The sequence below is a fragment of the Trachurus japonicus genome, chromosome 20, assembly GCF_045865225.1.
Source record: "Trachurus japonicus isolate A0001 chromosome 20, Traja_1.0".
NCBI lineage: Eukaryota > Metazoa > Chordata > Actinopteri > Carangiformes > Carangidae > Trachurus > Trachurus japonicus.
The window spans coordinates 25,477,088-25,494,667 of record NC_140926.1 but is presented as its reverse complement, the minus strand read 5'-3'; the positions used below and the strand labels follow the sequence as shown (position 1 = coordinate 25,494,667).

The following is a 17,580-nucleotide window of genomic DNA, read 5'->3' as shown; positions in this document are numbered from 1 at the left end:
GTCCGACAGTGCAAGGCTGTCCCTCTCTGAAGCAGAGGAGAGGTCGGCTTCACTCCCGTCAATCTTCACAGACAGTCCACAGAGAGTTTCTGATCATATCCTCACCAGTTTGTTCCAGGTGACAGAGTTGTTTTTCTTTCTTTTTTTGACCTGGCCTGTAGTAGGCTATTTGGTGCTGGCCTTTATTTGTTTGTGTACACAAAGCCCTGGCAGTTATATGAGACCCAACTGTTAATTAAATGTTTGAAAAATAAATGCGGCTTATAGACCGGTGCGACTTATATATGTTTTTTTTTTCCTCTTCATGACGTATTTTTTGACAGATTAACCCAACTTTAGATAAGACCAAGATATGTATTAAGATAAATATAATAGTTTCCATTTTCCATACTTTTCCAGACCTGGGAATGTATATAATCAAATTCCATATATTTTCATACTTTCCATACTTGTGTATAGGAACCCTGAACCTGTTTTAGCTGTCAATTAGGTAGTAGCTATTATTTGCTATAATATTACTTAGAGTTTATTTTTCTCTGACAAAGAGTGGTTTTACCATCTCGGTGACCTTTCCATTTGATTCCTGGTGTCAATATTATCAGAAAAAGTGTGTTCATTTGTCTTTGTATCATGTCTGGTTTAGGAGTTATGAAAATTGGCGTATTGAAATTCTAAGAATTCCATTGGTCGCTCCAACACGTATAGTTTTGTCGCCCATTCCATGAATGCACAACCCTTACAAGTTGTACCTCGTTGGAAAGGTGAGTAATCAGGCTTTCCATCGGTCTAAAAGACAGCACCAACCGGAGTTATTAAAAGGGAGAAATTATGGACTGAAAAAACATTTCCCAACCCATTTCCGAACTTTTTTTGAGTACTAAAATAATACACGAGAGTTCATTTTTCTCTGATAAAGAGTGGTTCTACCGTCTCAGTGACCTTTTCATTTGATTTCTGGTGTCAAAATATTCAGAAATAGTGTGTTCATTCGTCTTTGTGTGATGTCTGGTTTAGGAGTTATGAAAAATGGCGTTTTATTGGTGTGAAATTCTCAGAATTCTAAATTGGTCGCTCCCACACGTTTAGCTTTGTTGCGCTTTCCATGAATGCACAATCCTTACAAGTTGTACCTCGTTGGGAACGTGACTAATCCGGCTTTCTATCGGTCTAAAAGACAACACCAACCAGAGTTATTAAAAGGGAGAAATTATGGACTGAAAAAACATTTCCGAACTTTTTTTGAGTAATTTATACAAAAATACTATTTGGAGTTCATTTTTCTCTGATAAAGAGTGGTTTTATCATCTCGGTGACCTTTTCATTTGATTCCTGGTGTTAAAATTATCAGAAAAAGTGTGTTCATTTGTCTTTGCATGATGTCTGGTTTAGGAGTTATGAAAATTGGCGTTTTCGCCATTCGTGCGGACAATAATTCAAAATGGCCGCCAAAAAACACCCATGGGACATTAGTTGTCCAGGGCAACAAGCAAAAATCTTAAGTAGACACCTTAAGGGTCCTAAAAAACCATGTTTCAAAAATGTTTGTCTCGGGGACATTGGGACCCCTCCTTCCTACTAGACTAGTTGTAGTAGCCATGAAAAAAATAACTGGGTCTCAATGATGACATTTTAATACTTTTTCAGTGTGTTGAAATTTCAAATGTGCAAGAATTTCACTGTTTTGGGCTTGTCCCCAACCCAGACTTTTTGACATCCCCTCTATAATAAAGCAATAAAAAGTGCTAAATTCATTAAAATTTTACTTTGCATTTCCTCATAACAACTTAAAAAGACATTTTTCAAATTCATATAGTTTATATTTGTTCAATTTGCAATTTATTTATAGTTAAATATCGCTGTCCCTCATACATCTGTCATTACCATCACACTCAACATTTTAGAGATCAATTAAGCTTTTACAAACAGTTACTTACATTGTTGCATGTAAATTAGATGCTCCAAAGGAACATTCCCAGACATGAGGCAGAACCCAGATTTTTTGATGCATGCATATGTAATTAATTTGATGTGTTGTACATCCTGATCTGAGAGTACCTTTATTAGGCGTCATTACAAAACAAGTTACTATTTGAGTATTTTAATTCATTAATAAGAAATGTAACTTTATTTACATATATTCAGTGTACATTGTATGCTAGCTAACCATTTAGCTTAGTAAGTCTAAAACATTGCCAACATTTTCAGCAAAATGTCAAAATTGTCATTACCATCACGTGTCATTACCATCACAAAAGTGACTGTGATGGTAATGACAATCAGTGACGGTAATGACAATTTATGGGTTTATTACCTTATAACTAGAATATATTAGCTTAATTTACTATTTACTAGCTTACTTTATGATATGTAATTGAAAAGTGACCAACTGTAATTTACTTTTTTATTTTTATTTTTTAAGATGTCAACATGGCCCCAGCTTAACAAAACGGTCAATACGGTTCATATAATAATGGTTCATACAGTTATCTATTCATCTATCTATGCGTGCACTTCAATGTTTCATCTTTTCATAATAATCTTCAACCATTTTCAACCGTTTTATACAAAATTAGCCTCCTTCTTACATGCTCTACTTTAATATATTCCCAGCCATTGCTTCAGCTATGTTAGCACTGGTTCATCAGTTTTCTTTACTGTTGGGTTTGCTGCAGATTTCAACTCTTCAAACTTCTCAACTGTTACATGTAAACATGCAGGATTTCAACATTTTCAGCAATGGCCTTCAGCTACTTTCAGCATTCACGCGCATTTCCTGCTGGAAAGGCTTTCTTTTTCTAGTTACATAAGCAATCCCGAAAGGGGTAGTTTACCAAGTAATTAATTTTAATGGAAGGTTAAGTGTTTAATTGTTTTGTCTTTATTGTTTTTAAAAAGTAGTTTTTCTTTAATCTTTTGTTTGTTGTGAAAAACAATAACAAAAAAAACACCAGTGTTAATTGTTATGTCATTACCAAAACGTGTTTTGGTAATGACAACATCATTACGGGAATACATTGTCATTACCATCACAATACATTTTTTGATAAAAAATGTTACTTTTTTGTCAACATGGATTTTACCTCAATCATTGTAGCAATGTTTAAAAGTCTAAATTTACATTTTCTGAAAAATTATACATTGTAATTCAAATATTCTGATTATTACGCAATATTTCATTGTTGAGAAAAGGCAATATATTAAAAAGTTAGAGAGAAATAGCTGTTAAAATGTATTTTATATGTACTTACAAATATTTAGAACATGATTCTTAAAGAGCATGTTTTATACTTACTGGAATGATTGTGAAAACTTTGCTTGTCAAATCATTTTGTATTAAAATCAGTGTTTTGTTTTTGTGATGGTAATGACATTTTATTTTTTTTATTTTTTTTTTTTATTTAACCTTTATTTAACCAGGCGAAATCAATTAAGAACATGTTCTTATTTACAATGATGGCCTGACAAGAGGCATAAGCTGTGACAACTTTGAAAAAAGCATCATAATATCAAAATTATCATGAAGTACAATCAAAGCTATGCTAAGATCTTTGTTCCAGACCAATTGATAGACCTTTTGAAATAGAAAAAACTGAGATTAAATAAAAATTTTTTTTCAAAATTCCAAAAGTCAGAAGTGCCCCTAATTGAAGAATCACCCGTATACCATATTTCCTCAAATAGTAACCAGGGCCTTTATTAGGGCCACGGGCCATCGCACCGGGCACTGATCCCTACAGCTATGAAATAGCTGCAGGGACCAGTGCCCGGGCAATTGCAAAATTTTGCATTGAAGTCAATGGGACGGGCGAAAAAAAAAGAGCGAAAAAGACCAATCATTGGAGTTTAACAAACGTCTACTGCTCAGGCATACTTTCACCTAGAGACTCCATTTAAACTTTAAACAGTAGACACAAGTCTTGTGTATTGTCGTATTACTCCACATTTTGATAGGTCATATAGTTTTTGATCAATCCCTGATCAATGACCATGATCATCGTTTAGAGTGGGAGAGAGTGAAAAAACATTCTGTATTTTTTCTGGATAAACTGTCAGCACGGCCACAATTTACACTCTACACACATGATTTTTTCAGAATTTGTAAGACAAACTTGTTATCTCTCATATCATGTGCTCAAAATATCAGAGAGACTTACAGAATTTACAGAATAAGCCTCTGAGTGCGGCCACGTCTGTCTCTGCTCCTCATTGACTCCAATACAAATATTTTCTGAGAGAAGCAGAACGGACTGATGTTTTAAAACTGCCAGCGTCTCCAAAATATTTACTGTAGAAACACCAAATCGTACCAAATTTTTCAGGAAGTCCTTAGAGCAACGTTGATCTGTGTTTTGTTCTGATAGGAGTTACCGTTTTGTCATGCTAAGCCTTTTGCGAGACCAGTGCAGAGGCAGAAAATCTGTCTTTTTCTCCACGTTTCTGTCTGCCTCAGCCTGGGGGCCCCCTATCGCCGTGGTTACCACCTCAAGTTGCCGTGGTAATGTCTGATTCTCAGGCCAGAGCTCGTTAACTTCATAAACAATCCACCTGGCGCTCGTTTAAATGTTTATAAACACAGACACAGCTAAATTAGACTGACACAGGATGCAGCTCATAGTCACACACACACACAGACTCTAGAGCCAGCTTCATGTGATTACAGACACACACACACACATCAAAACACACAGGTAACATACAAATGCACGCGGAAGTGCGCACTCCTCTCCCACACTCTAACACACACAGGTAACTTCATGTGATTACACACACACACACACACACACACACACACACACACACACACACACAAGATGATCATGTGTCTGTCTGATCAGCTCTGTCTTGACCTTAAGATCTTGGGTTTGATTCCCATGTTGACAGAGATGGCAAAACCGGCAGTAGCCCCATGGGCCTTTCAAAATTTCCCGAGAGGAAATTTTCTAGTTCACACTACTGCCCAGGATACCCAGCTCTTATTTGAGGCAGGCTTTTATTTGAGAGAGGCCTTTACTTCTAATTTCCTCCATTCATTTTTACACATTAGCTACTAGGGCTGGGACGATATGCTTTTCTCCCGATTCGATTCTTCTACGATTTTTTGGATGGCGATTTGATTTAAATTGCGATTCTACGATATTGCCGATTCTCTCGATTTTTAGTCTGCATTTTTAATATTTATCTGCACACAAATACTGTAGAAGCCTATGAATTAACATACTCCATTATAAAGTGAACTTAAACCCTTTTCAAAACCTGTACTCTCTGTATGTAAAAAAAGGCTAACAAATGCACATTGCACAATATTTCAAAAAAAAAAAAAAATGTCATTAAAAAAAAAAAAAATTGATTTTTGAAAAAAAAAAAAATCGATTTAAAAATCGTCAAAAAGGATATCGCGATATGTATGTGAATCGATTTTTTCTCCCACCCCTATTAGCGACCAAGCTCATCGTTCAGTAGCTCATCTTCATCTTCCGACCTGTTCTCCTTGCAGCGCTGTCGGAGCTGGGTCTCCGTCTCCGTTGCACACGCCGTAGCAATTTGCTCCCATTTAAGTCAGGTCAAGAAATGAAGGGAAAGGAAAACATTGATTGATTGATCAATTGGCTGCTGATGTTTATTTATTTTTTATTTAATTTTTTCTACTCTTGTTTTGTTCTCTCTTATCACAATTTCTCAATTCATTTACTTTTTTTTGGCTGCTGTGTTGCGGTGTTAGGTCTTTCTTGTCTTGTGCTGTGTCATGCCTTTATGTTTGTCACTTAAATTGCACAATCAAGTCATTTCAACAGCGTGTGCCCGACCGAGCTCTGGACACGGAGCAGAGACTGTCCCTCTCTGAAGCAGATGAGATCAGCTTCACTCCCGTCTGTCTTCACAGACAGTCCATCAACTTTGAAATACTTTCTGATCACATCCTTGTCAGTTTCGTCTCAGGCGGCGGATTTAAAAAAAAAAAAAAGAAAATTGACCAGGCCTGTGTTTGGGGCCGGACATTATTTGTTTGTATAAACAACTCCCCCAGCCATTTTATGAGACCCTGCTGTTAATTGAATACCAGCTATCAATTGAGAAAAAGGCTGAGATTTTCTGTTGAAGTAGTTGATGTTTCAGATGAATCTGAGACAGGAGTGTGTCTGTGTTTGTCTTTGCAGTGTAACCTGACGATGTTGGCACTCTTAGCGTTTGAGGTGACGGTTTACAGACACCAGGAGTTCTACCGCCTCCACCACAACAAAGTCCCGCCCCCGACCAGAACACTGTTTCATGACATCACCAGGCGTCACCTGGACGACAATGTGCTGAGCTGTCTTAAATACTTCCTCAACTACTTCTTCTACAAGTTTGGACTGGAGGTGAGTCACATCTATCTAAAATGTAGCCACTAGCTTCAGATTCACATTCAGATTCCAAATGACTTTAATGATCACAATTTTTCTTCGTTACAAACTCCTGAATAGTAAGAAAAAATCAACTAAAGTGTGATATACATAGGAGTTGAAAAAAATTAAGATAAATAAAAATGTTATTACTAAAATATAAGCAGAATAAAAACTGAAAAAATATGACAACATAGAATAAGAATAAAAATATCACAATAATAATTCACATATGTACTTTGCATTTAGTAGACTCAGTATACATAAAGCAGATGACTCTTAGAGTTCTGAGTTTCCCTCTTGTGTAAAAACCATTCCCACTCTCCTCCTCAGACCTGCTTCCTGTTGGCTGTGAATGTGATTGGTCAGCGGATGGATCTGTTCGCTGTAGGCCACGCCTTTGGACTCATTGCCGTCTTGTCCCGCCGCAGCAGGAAGTGCATCGCCTCTGTGTGGCTCAAGTATTGCTACTTCCTCTCTGGGTTGTTGTGTTTCCAGTACCTGCTGTGCATTGGATTCCCTCCTGCTGCTTGTAAAGGTACACACTGACTCACCTGAAGACAACATGAAGGGATTATTACTGCACAACAAGACATGACAATGTGTTGTTAAACTTTAGTAAGTGAGTAATGAAATATGGAACCAATGAACCTGATTTTACCATTGAGAATTATGATCAAATCTTAGGGATGAAATCTCAAATGACCAAATCTAATGTTCTGCTTTTCGTACAGTTCCAAATTAAATAGATGAATAATCATATTGGATTATTAGAACCTTTGATGCGTTTAGTAGGGACCTGAGTTTGCTGGTTGTGTTTTCAGATTATCCCTGGAGACCTCCGTCCTCCAACATGGACTCCAACGTGGTGAAGTGGCTCTTTCTCCCTGATCATCTGACACCACCAAACCCACTGTTCCTCCTCTGTAAGGCTGCATCATCATCATGATCATTATGATCATCACCATCCACATCCACATCATCAAAATAATGCTTACTCTAAATAACATCCTATTTACATTTGATTCTCAGGAATGTAAGGAGTATTTATATATGGTAGTATATTTTGGGTTTTAAAACCAAGACATACATACGACGTCTGTCCAAAATGATTAAATACATGCAGCTGTTTGGTCCACTATTTCAGTCAAGGACATTATAATTCCATTCTGTGACTCCATTAACCTACACATACATTTTTACATGAGGTTCCTGAGTAAAGCCTGAAATGTGGGAACTTTAGAAGTCAAAAACATATACAGTAAAGCACTTTCCCACCTTGGGTACTTCAACAATATTCTAAAAGCATCATTATATGCCACCTTAATCTTATTCATCTTTGCTTTGCTACAACTGCACGGTAGGTGAGTTGTATTGGAGTGCAGTATGTTCTGAATAGAACTATTTTTATTATTTGTGCACTTAGGAAATTTGCCGATTCCCAATGATGTGATTCAGGTGTTTTACCTTCTTGATCATTTTAATAAAAGGAGGGATAATTTCACCTTTGATCCTCCTTTGTTTTGGCAGTCATGACAACACTTTTTTTGGATTACATTTAATGCCACGCTGCATTCTTTAATTTGAACAAACTCTCAACAATTGCTAATAAGGCGACAAAACAATTAGATCATCATCATACATCGGGTGATTGATACGCCTGTTCCCCTCCATAGATCCAGTCTTCTAGTTTCCTGAAGTCATCCATGTTAAGAAGAACAGGAGACAATATTCCACATTGCCTGACCCCACTGGTAACAGGGAAAAAGTTAGATAATATATTACCCCATCTGACTTGCATAGTTTGATGGGAATACCAAAAATGCAAGACCTGCCCATATGATGAGTTCCATGGAGGCCGGGGTCCACCACAGCTAAGATACCTCTTAGACATTCTAGTATATAGCAGCAGAGTGTAGGATGTGTAGGATGTGGACACATGATCAAAGTCTACAATTTAATAATCAATTTCTTGGACAAACATTCAGATTTAATGTGAAAACTGACGGCTGACCCACACAGTGCACACACATGTTGTATCACACTCTCTAATCCACTCTGTTCACTATATTTCTGTAGTGTAGCTGTGTGTTTCTTTGCTTTTCAGACGATTTCTTCCTCCTTCTCGGGGCGTCGCTGCAGCTGCAGGTGTTTGAGGAGGAGCTTCAGGCTTCAGTTCAGGTGCTGGCAGGAGACAACAGCGAGCTGGACGGACACGACGGACAGATCTGTAATCTCATCAGTCAGCTCCATCTCAACACAGTCCCTGACTTCACACTGTGCAGGTAAACACCTCACCTGTCTGTCCCTCCACCTGTCCCACTGGCTGTCTGTCCATCTGACCCCTCTATATATGTTCAGGTCTTATCTGGACATGATGAAGGTCTTCATCTTCAGCTACATGTTCTGGTTCGTCCTCACCATCATCTTCATCACTGGGACCACCAGGTGAGTGGGCGGAGCTACACTTACCTGTAGGATTTTTTTTTCATAACTTAAGTAACATTTAATCACTCCTGAAAACAGACACACACTCGCAACATTACACCTGAGAAATGTTTGTTTAAAGGGATATTTCAACATTTTGGCAAATTCACCCATTGCCATAATCCCTATAGTCATAGCAGTAGGTTCGTTATCTTTAACTGTCAGTGCAAGCTGTTTTTAGATCAGCGGGGCAGAGATGCAAGCTGTTCAGCTAACACAACGGAGGCATATGGTATTTCCGGGTTTCCCTCATCAAACTCATCAAATACACAATCCAAGATGTGAAATGAAATGAAATAATAACGTATATATAATAACACACAAAGCAAATACTCGGAACTGCTTTTGAAATCACTCCACCCAGCAGCCGTGTCTGGAATATAGTTCCGGCTACACATTTGCCTTGAAAACAACACCGTCTCGTAATGTTCCATTATTATCTCATAGTGTGGTGAATGTGAAGGTCACAACTTGTCCATGAGAGTGTTTTGGAGTTGTTGGATTGTGTATTTGATGGGGGAAACCCAGAAATACCATATGCCTCCGTAGCGTTAGCTGAGCAGCTTGTATCTCTGCTCCACCGTTCTAAAAATAGCTTGCACCAACAATTAAAGGTAACGAACCTACTGCTATGACTATAGGGAGTATGTCAATGGGCCAATTTGCCAAAATGTTGAAATATCCCTTTAACCTTCAAATTTAGGTTAGGATTATACTTCTTGCTTAAATTTTTGGATCTGGCACTCTGGGTAGCAAAGTCCATTTTTAATGTAACCTGTTGCTCACCCTGAGGTTTCTCCAATTTTTCCCCGTTAATAAAAGAGTTTTTCCTCAGTGGATGTGAGGGTCTAATGACAGAGGATGTTGTTGTGATGCCATGTAAAGCCCTTTGAGACAAACTGTTTGTAAAAACGGGCTATACTAATAAAACTGCCTTGCCTTGCCTTCAATTCAAATGAACTGAAATGCAGTCCTCTTTTAACTACATATTTAACATATAAACTGTTTGTCATGAACATTAATGTTAACTTATATTGAACTTTAACTTGTTCTTTCTTTCAAATAATATGTTCCTTTCAAAATACATTTTCAACTGAACAATTTCTACTGTACATCAATCATTTTTGGTTAAAGCAGAAGTAAGTGATATATTTATGTTAATATAAGTCTTAAATAGTTATATCTTCCGACAGCAATCACTTACATAGAGTGTTTGGACTGAAACACGGGTCTCTCAGTCCCTCTGCTCTGCTCTGAGCCGAGGAGAAAACATTTATCGTATCCTACAGTTTTTATCCAATGAGGAGAGAGAACGGCATGCAGGGCTGTGTGTGCAGCCAAGGGACGCCGTGAATGTGGCGACGTAGGGACGAGAACTGTTATGGTGCGTTCAAGGAAACTCGTATTTTTCCGACCGTGAAGTGGTACCAGTTCGATCTGGTACGAGTTCACGGGTCGGAAGTTACGAGTGGCCGTTATAGTGACTTTCACAGGTAAAACAGGTCGGAAAAACACGAGTGGGTTGCCTGAAACGCTACAAAGTCGTAAGTTGTGACTTGAAGCTGTAATTTACGATTTCAAAAGCCTGCCTGGAACGCAGCATTAGCGAAAACGACCGGGCCACTTACTTCTGCTTTAAATCAGAATTTAAAAGTTTCCTTGAAAAACTGAAATACATGTTCATAAAATGTCAGACTTGAGGATTAAACACAGCCAATATTTTTTGTAAAAAAACAAACGAACAGGAAATAAATCTGAAAATGAAGTACTTGATAAAGTTTTAGGATTGTACCCTGAGATGTGCAGAATAAACCAACCAAGCGGTTTGCTGCTGCAGGATCAGTATCTTCTGTATGGGCTACCTGGTGGCCTGTTTCTACTTCCTGCTGGTGGGGGGAGAACTGCTGCTGAAACCAGTCAAGTCCATCCTGGTGTACTGGGACTGCCTGATCGGCTACAACGTCTTCGTCATCACCATGAAGAACATCCTGTCGGTAAGAGTCAGCATCATCATCGTCATCATCTTTCATGAGTCACATGGTGGAGTCCCTCTCATCACCTGTCTGTCTCATCATGTCTGTCCACCAGATCCTGGCCTGTGGCTTCATTAAGTCGTTGGTGTTGAATCACTGTTGGCTGATTCAGCTTTTCAGTCTGGCCTGCACCATTAAAGGATACACCAAACGTATGTTAACCGTCTGTCTACCCGTCTGTCTGTGGAACTGCCAAATGTCACAAGTTAACAGTGCCAGTTTTGTTCGGCAAAGTGCAGCATCTGTAAAAATGCCAAACTGAGAAAAACAGCTTTTTGTGTTTTTCATTGTCAGGTTTAAAGACCCCCTTAACAAAAAATTACCTTTTTGAAATGATTAACATTTCAATTTAGTGTGTGGGCTCTGCTACAAGGCATTTCAGGAGCAAAATTGCTAATCCACACCATAACTGAGCATTTTAGACTTGAAAATACAGTTTCAAAACCAGAGTCTGAAAAAACTGGATTCAATTTTTCACTTTCCTGTGTCAAGAAACTAGCAACCAATCCCGTTGAATTTGTTTTGCATCTCATTTGTTGTTCACTCTGATGTGATCTACTTATACAGCTAGATGTTCAAACATGTTATGATTAGTTGCCATGGCCCAGAAGTTTAGTTGCTGCCTTGAATGTGGGAGACCAGGGAGACCGGTGCAAACTTTGTGTTTTGACTTCACTCCTCCTCCTCTGCCGTTACTTAGCAACACGGTGGCGGTGGGTGGGCACGAGTCATGATGCATTTGCATACTCATGAATATTCATAGAATCTGGATTTTTCAATGAGGGAGAAATAGTAGACCTATTTTTAGCCTATTTGGGAGCTTTTTAAACAACTTTTTTGTGGGAAAGCAATTTTAAACAAAAAATAGTCATAGCAGAGCGTTTTTACAAATTTTAAAATGCCTCTTTAGGGGGACTTTAAAGCAGAAGTAAGTTAGAGTTAGGACAAAGTCACAGAGAGGACCGCCCCTTTATGCCGTTCTGAGTGACTGACAGACCCGTGTTTCAGACCAAACACTCTATAGAAGTGATTGCTGTCGGAAGATAGAACTATTTAAGACTTATATTAACACAAACATTCCGCTTACTTCTGCTTTAAGCATCAAATTATGAATAACTACCAAGTCTATAATTGATTAGATAAAGGTGGACTGAATTAAATGTATTGTATTGTTTGTCTTTCAGACCAATTTTGACTGTTTTATGGAAGATACTGCACTTTGCCTTGGTATTAGCTACAGATACTAGAGTTCTCAACGGGTCGGACCAGCCCGACAAACCCGACCGGACCCACGGGTTCGGGCCGGGTTCGGGTCGAAAAAATATGAAAGTGACTCGGGTCGGGTCGGACCTCGGGCTGCCTTTTTTCTCTCTCATAAAACACATTTCTGGTGTAAATTGTTCATGTGTGAGTCTCAGACAAATATCCCACTCTGCATCTTGTGCTGCTGTGGGCAGAACCACTGAAACATTACTGCTGGAAAATGCCGACGATAGGCATGAGCCTACTCTGTAATCAATTGTAATCAATTGCGCCCGCTGCCTGCTGATCAAAGGGCAACTGTAGCCTACAGCAGTACGTTAAGTCCCGCCCGTTAGCGGGCCGGTACCGGAGGGGCCAGATGACGTGAGGCAGAAGACGAGTGCTGCGTCACCGGCAGCAGCACCTCCCGCTGCAAAGAAAGCACGCTGCTTTTTTTTTTTTTTTTTTCGGGCCGGGCCGGGTTCGGGCAGATAATTAATGCTGGTGTGTGGGGCTCCGTCGGGTCCGGGCTTAATAACCCGCGGGTCGGGTCGGTTCGGGTTGTAATTTTCAGGCCCGTTGAGAACTCTAACAGATACTGCACTTTGCCTTGGTATTAGCTACAGATACGGCACTTTGCCTTGGTTTCACTCCAATGGAATTATAGAGTAAATTCCATAATGTAGGGAGTACAGTACTCTCTGCTGATACTGCACTTTGCCTTGGTTTCACAGTGCTTTTTTGGATGGAGAGCAAAATAAAAAGCCCAATAACTCTGGAAATGTCAGCATTACCAATATCAAATTCTACCAGATTGAAGAGAATATGCCACACTTTTGATTGGTCAAAAAAAATATTGAAAAAGAGCAGATATTGCACTTTGCCTTTGTAGGGCAGTATACCTGTCTCCAGTCTGTCCTGTCTGCCAGTCTAACTTTGGTTTGTCTGTCTGTCTGTGTGTCTGTCTGTGCAGCGGAGCAGCAGAGCAGTAAACAGTGTGAGCTACCCAGTGATGAGGCGGGGATCATCTGGGACGGTGTGTGTTTCTGTTTCCTGTTGCTGCAGAGGAGGGTCTTCAGGAGCCACTACTTCCTGTATGTGGTCCTGGACCTCCAGAATACTCAGCTGCTGGCCTCCAGGTACACACTAACAGCATTTAGTGTGCATGTATGATAAAACACAGAAACACACACACAGACTTGACCTGCTGTGAATATATGTGTCTGCAGGGGGGCAGAGCTCTTCGAAGCATCCACAGTGAAAGCGGTCAGAGCGAGACTGGAGGTGGAGAAGACGTCCATGGACCTGCTGAAGAGACAGTAAGACATCAACAGGACAGCGGTCAAATCCAAGTCAAAATGTTGATGAGGGAAATCCAAGACATATAGAGAAAACCACACAACACTAAGATATCAAAAAACACAGAGGGTCTGATTTTACTAGTGTCCCAAATAAAGAGTGCTAAATTGCGTATGTTTTGCAGGTCTATTAGGTGATCTATTAGGAGTAACAAAAATGACAACAGGTACAAACTTATTTGGCTTTTTATTAGCAAAAATCAAATATGTCTTTCATAAATACGTATTTCACTGAAGTGGAATCACACCCGCATACAAATGAAAGCTTTCTGGTACCTTAGAATGAGTTGTTACAAGTTGTTACAAATACATAAGTGGGCGACGCACCGAACCGAGGCGGCCATGTTGCATTGCCATTTTTTACGTTGAGTGGCAGCGTGACTGTAGGTAACCACGGAAACTCAGCGGAGCTGTGGGCTCGGCCTGTTAAAACTGTCACCACTGTGTAGTGTGAGGAAGGACGGAGGCACTGATGTTGCATTCAGGTGCAGTCAGGCAGACGGCCGTCGGCAAACCAACCGGATGTCATTTTACTCCACCAGAGAAAGACGGTAAAACAATACCACATCACCATGACAACATATTGTCACGCCTGTATTGTTTTGCCTCGTGCTGGTGGACCACTTGTTTACATAGACGTTATATGCTGTTTGTTGTTGTTTATCCTGTTACATGCAGCGTCTGTTGTCTGTCTGACGTCTGCCCGATTTCACGTGAATGCAACATCAAGAATACGTTCCGATATGCAACCGCACCGCTAGATGGGGGGAATTCCTACATACTATACCTTTAAGGACAGCAGAAACAGCTACAGCAGCTGGAATGAGCCAGACACAAGGACATTAACTTTATGCACATGCTGCTGACTACAGATAAATTGCATCGCATGTGCAAAATCAAGCTGTTTGCATTTTCTCCTAGCAGGTGTTTTGCACACCTTTGCAGAAACACCCAATATTCTATAATTATTAAGGCAATGGTATGATATAACAATGTGTTGAAGAGTGAACACCTTTACTAGATCAGTTTGTACATTTAGTTTTCGGGTGATGTCAAGTTTGTACACATTTTATACATGAAAACCTTCAGTAAATCAGACTCTAAGGGCCCTAGTCTCGTAGACCGGGTGAAGTCTAACCTTAGCGCAGCTTCGCCACGTCAACGGGGTGTGGCCCAGGTCCATTTCGCAAGATTGGTGGGCCGCGCAGTCAGACTTAGACCAGCGCAAGCCCTCCCCTCGTCCCTCCCACCGGCGCAAACGGCAAAGAGGGAGGAGAGAGGGCGGGAGGGAGACAGGAGGAGGAGAGAAAGGCGTGGAGTGGGTTTGACACAGCCGAGTCAGATCTTCACCAATCAAATGAGCTCCTCTCCTCACCTTTAACTGCGCGGCGGGTGATGCGCACTGCAAGTTTGTCATTTTATACTTTGACATGGACGGAGGAGACAGCGACGCCAGAGGCCGAACCTCTCCCAGGAGGAAACAGCTGTTTTGGTCCGGAGGTCCGAGCTCAGAGTGACCAATAATGAGTTTACTAATATACTTAACCAGGATTGAAACTCATACACTGAGAACCGGTGCTCAGTGTAAGAAACAACAACTAATAAACTAATAAAGAAACTCACATTTATTCAAACCCTGTGTAAGCAAGATGAGAGGTGTAGGCTACACTAATCACAACATAAACAAACACCATGCGGGATGAAATCAGCGTAAAGGACGCTCTCTCTCTCTCTCTCTCTCTCTCTCTCTCTCTCTGTCCTCCTCTCTCTCTCTCTCTCTGTCCGTCTCTTTTTTTCTCTTTTTTCTCTGTGATAGAGATGCTGAGTATACTGTAGTAGGCTATATACTGACTATCTGATACCGAGGCTGTTGTGGTGGACTAAGAGAGATGAAGATTTGTGTTTTGTTTTTCATTACGGCTGCGTGATGCGGTCGCTCGCGCTAATGAATTAATAAGTAAATAAATAAATAAAGCGATCATCACAAGGGCAGAGTGGTATCTCAACACGGCAGCGACATGCAGTCATCCACCCTCAGTCCTGCTTTTGGGACATCCACAGCTGCTTTTCAGTGCCAGTTCGTCCCTGCTGTGTTAATTCAGGTGGAGTTTCCATTACGCGTGCCACAGCCTTTGATCTCTGCTTTGATCTGACGTCAGATGTGACGGGACAATCTATATAGATATAAATTCACTGTTGATTCCATTAGTTGCATTAAATAGTGGTTATTGTGGATATTTATTGCATTGAAATGTGTCTGGAACTGTGGGGTCTTGGTGACGTGTGTGCACTGCAGGTCAGTCAGCCAAACTTCCACTGCACCTGCTGCGCTCCGCCCTGCGCTGAGAGTAGACCTGGTTTGAGGTGGCGAGCTTTCAGCGCAACCTCGGCGGGACATTTTCGCACAAAACTTCCACTGCACCAAGCAGAATCTGTGACGCCTCCCCCTGCTGCGCGGCCACGCCTATCTCAGCGCAGCGCGATCTGCCAATCTTCCAATCTGACTTTGCGCTAGGCTGCGCTGGTCGAAACTTGCATTAGACCGGCTGCGTTACCTTGCGCCACCTGCGCTGCGCCAAGAAACTAGAGCCCTAAGACATTAAAATACCAAGATAACAAAACACCAAGACACAAAAACACTTGGATAACCTGTACTACGGCGCTGGTCATCAACTAACTCAGTTCACCCTGGGGTTACATGTCCAGCTGTAAGCACTTTAATGTGTAGGAGATTGATGATAAACTATTATAAAGCTGTTCAAGTTAAAAGACTCTCTGCTGACAGAAAGAATAGAGAAGTAGTTCAGATGTAATGAGTCAATCTGGTTGAAATATTTCATTATAATCATTATAATCAGATTGGAGGATTGGTATTTAATTTCCTGTTGTGGTCACAGAGTCTCTTGGCTATTCTTAGCTCCTTCACCACCAGTAAAACAAGTTATTTGTTCAATTAAAATAAACTGTTTTCACTTATTTATTTTGTGGTGGCCTTGTGTGCATTTATTAGAGGCTGTTGTAAAAGAGGAATTAGCACATGGAAAGTCTCAAGGTGCAAAACATTACAGTGTTTTCTAAAACCGTCAACTTTTTTGGTCCCACTGGGATCCTGTAGGAATGTTTTTCCAGTGATCCGATTGGTCAGTAGTTTGGCTGTTGACAAGTTTTGATGTAATCCTATGAAGTTATACGTTGATAACCTCAAATACTGCCTCATAGTACGAGCCTCAAGACAGCACAACACCAAGATACCAACCACCAAGTCAAAGTCAAAAGCACCTCAAGAAGATGAGTCCAGGTCAAAACAGGACTAAGACTGTCTCAGGAGGGAGACAGTATTCAGGATCAAGTCTGAGACAGGTTTAAGGTTAGAATAAAATTGTCTTGAGACCAGAGACCAAGATCAGACTCAGTAAGACTTGGACCTGGATTCATACTTTGTCAGTCAACTCCTGGACCAGGTGATAATGGACTTGCATGGACTTTGTTCTAACCTGACACACCCACCCAGACCTGGACCGGTCTGACCCAGACTCATTCCCTGTCTCTGTATTTCCTTCAGGATGGAGAGGATCAAATCGCGGCAGCAGAAATTTCGCAGAGGAAAAGAGAAAATGATGAGTTTGACCCAAGACAGATCCCACACTGACGGTCCGTGAACACACGTCCACTGTCATGGTAACAGGCTGTGATGCACAGCTGTCAATCAAGGAATTCTGTGGGCTTCTACCTCATCAGTGTTTTCTTTGCAGGTCAGGAGAACAAGAAGGGTCAGCAGCAGAAGGAGTGGTGGAGACCCTGGGTCAACCACGCCTCCAGTGAGTCACGTGACCTCTGACATCATCACTCAGCTGTCAGACTGCTTCATTTTCACTAAGTGGTCTCTCTGTATAACTGTGTCTGCCTGCAGTGGTGAGGAGCGGAGACTACTACCTGTTTGAGACGGACAGTGAGGAAGAGGAGGAGGAAGAGGAGAAGAAGGAGGAACATGGGAAGAAGGAGGAGGAGGTTCCTGAGAAATCAGCCTTCCAGGTGAGACTGTAGCTGAGCGCCTCACACCACCTCCAAAACAACTAACAT

At 40.7% G+C, this 17,580-nt stretch overlaps 1 protein-coding gene across 1 annotated transcript in view; it reads left to right on the top strand.

Annotated features, from left to right (window-relative positions):
• Positions 1–17,580, top strand: part of LOC146967008 (piezo-type mechanosensitive ion channel component 2-like) — a 98,360-nt gene that overhangs the window by 54,754 nt on the left and 26,026 nt on the right. Inside the window, exons 21-32 of the mRNA XM_085762729.1 lie at positions 6,156–6,356; positions 6,714–6,918; positions 7,205–7,306; positions 8,488–8,665; positions 8,742–8,828; positions 10,705–10,861; positions 10,956–11,052; positions 13,116–13,281; positions 13,372–13,461; positions 17,063–17,151; positions 17,253–17,318; positions 17,411–17,532. Coding sequence (XP_085618855.1) covers positions 6,156–6,356; positions 6,714–6,918; positions 7,205–7,306; positions 8,488–8,665; positions 8,742–8,828; positions 10,705–10,861; positions 10,956–11,052; positions 13,116–13,281; positions 13,372–13,461; positions 17,063–17,151; positions 17,253–17,318; positions 17,411–17,532 — 1,560 coding nt within the window. The remainder of the gene's footprint in view (positions 1–6,155; positions 6,357–6,713; positions 6,919–7,204; positions 7,307–8,487; positions 8,666–8,741; positions 8,829–10,704; positions 10,862–10,955; positions 11,053–13,115; positions 13,282–13,371; positions 13,462–17,062; positions 17,152–17,252; positions 17,319–17,410; positions 17,533–17,580) is intronic.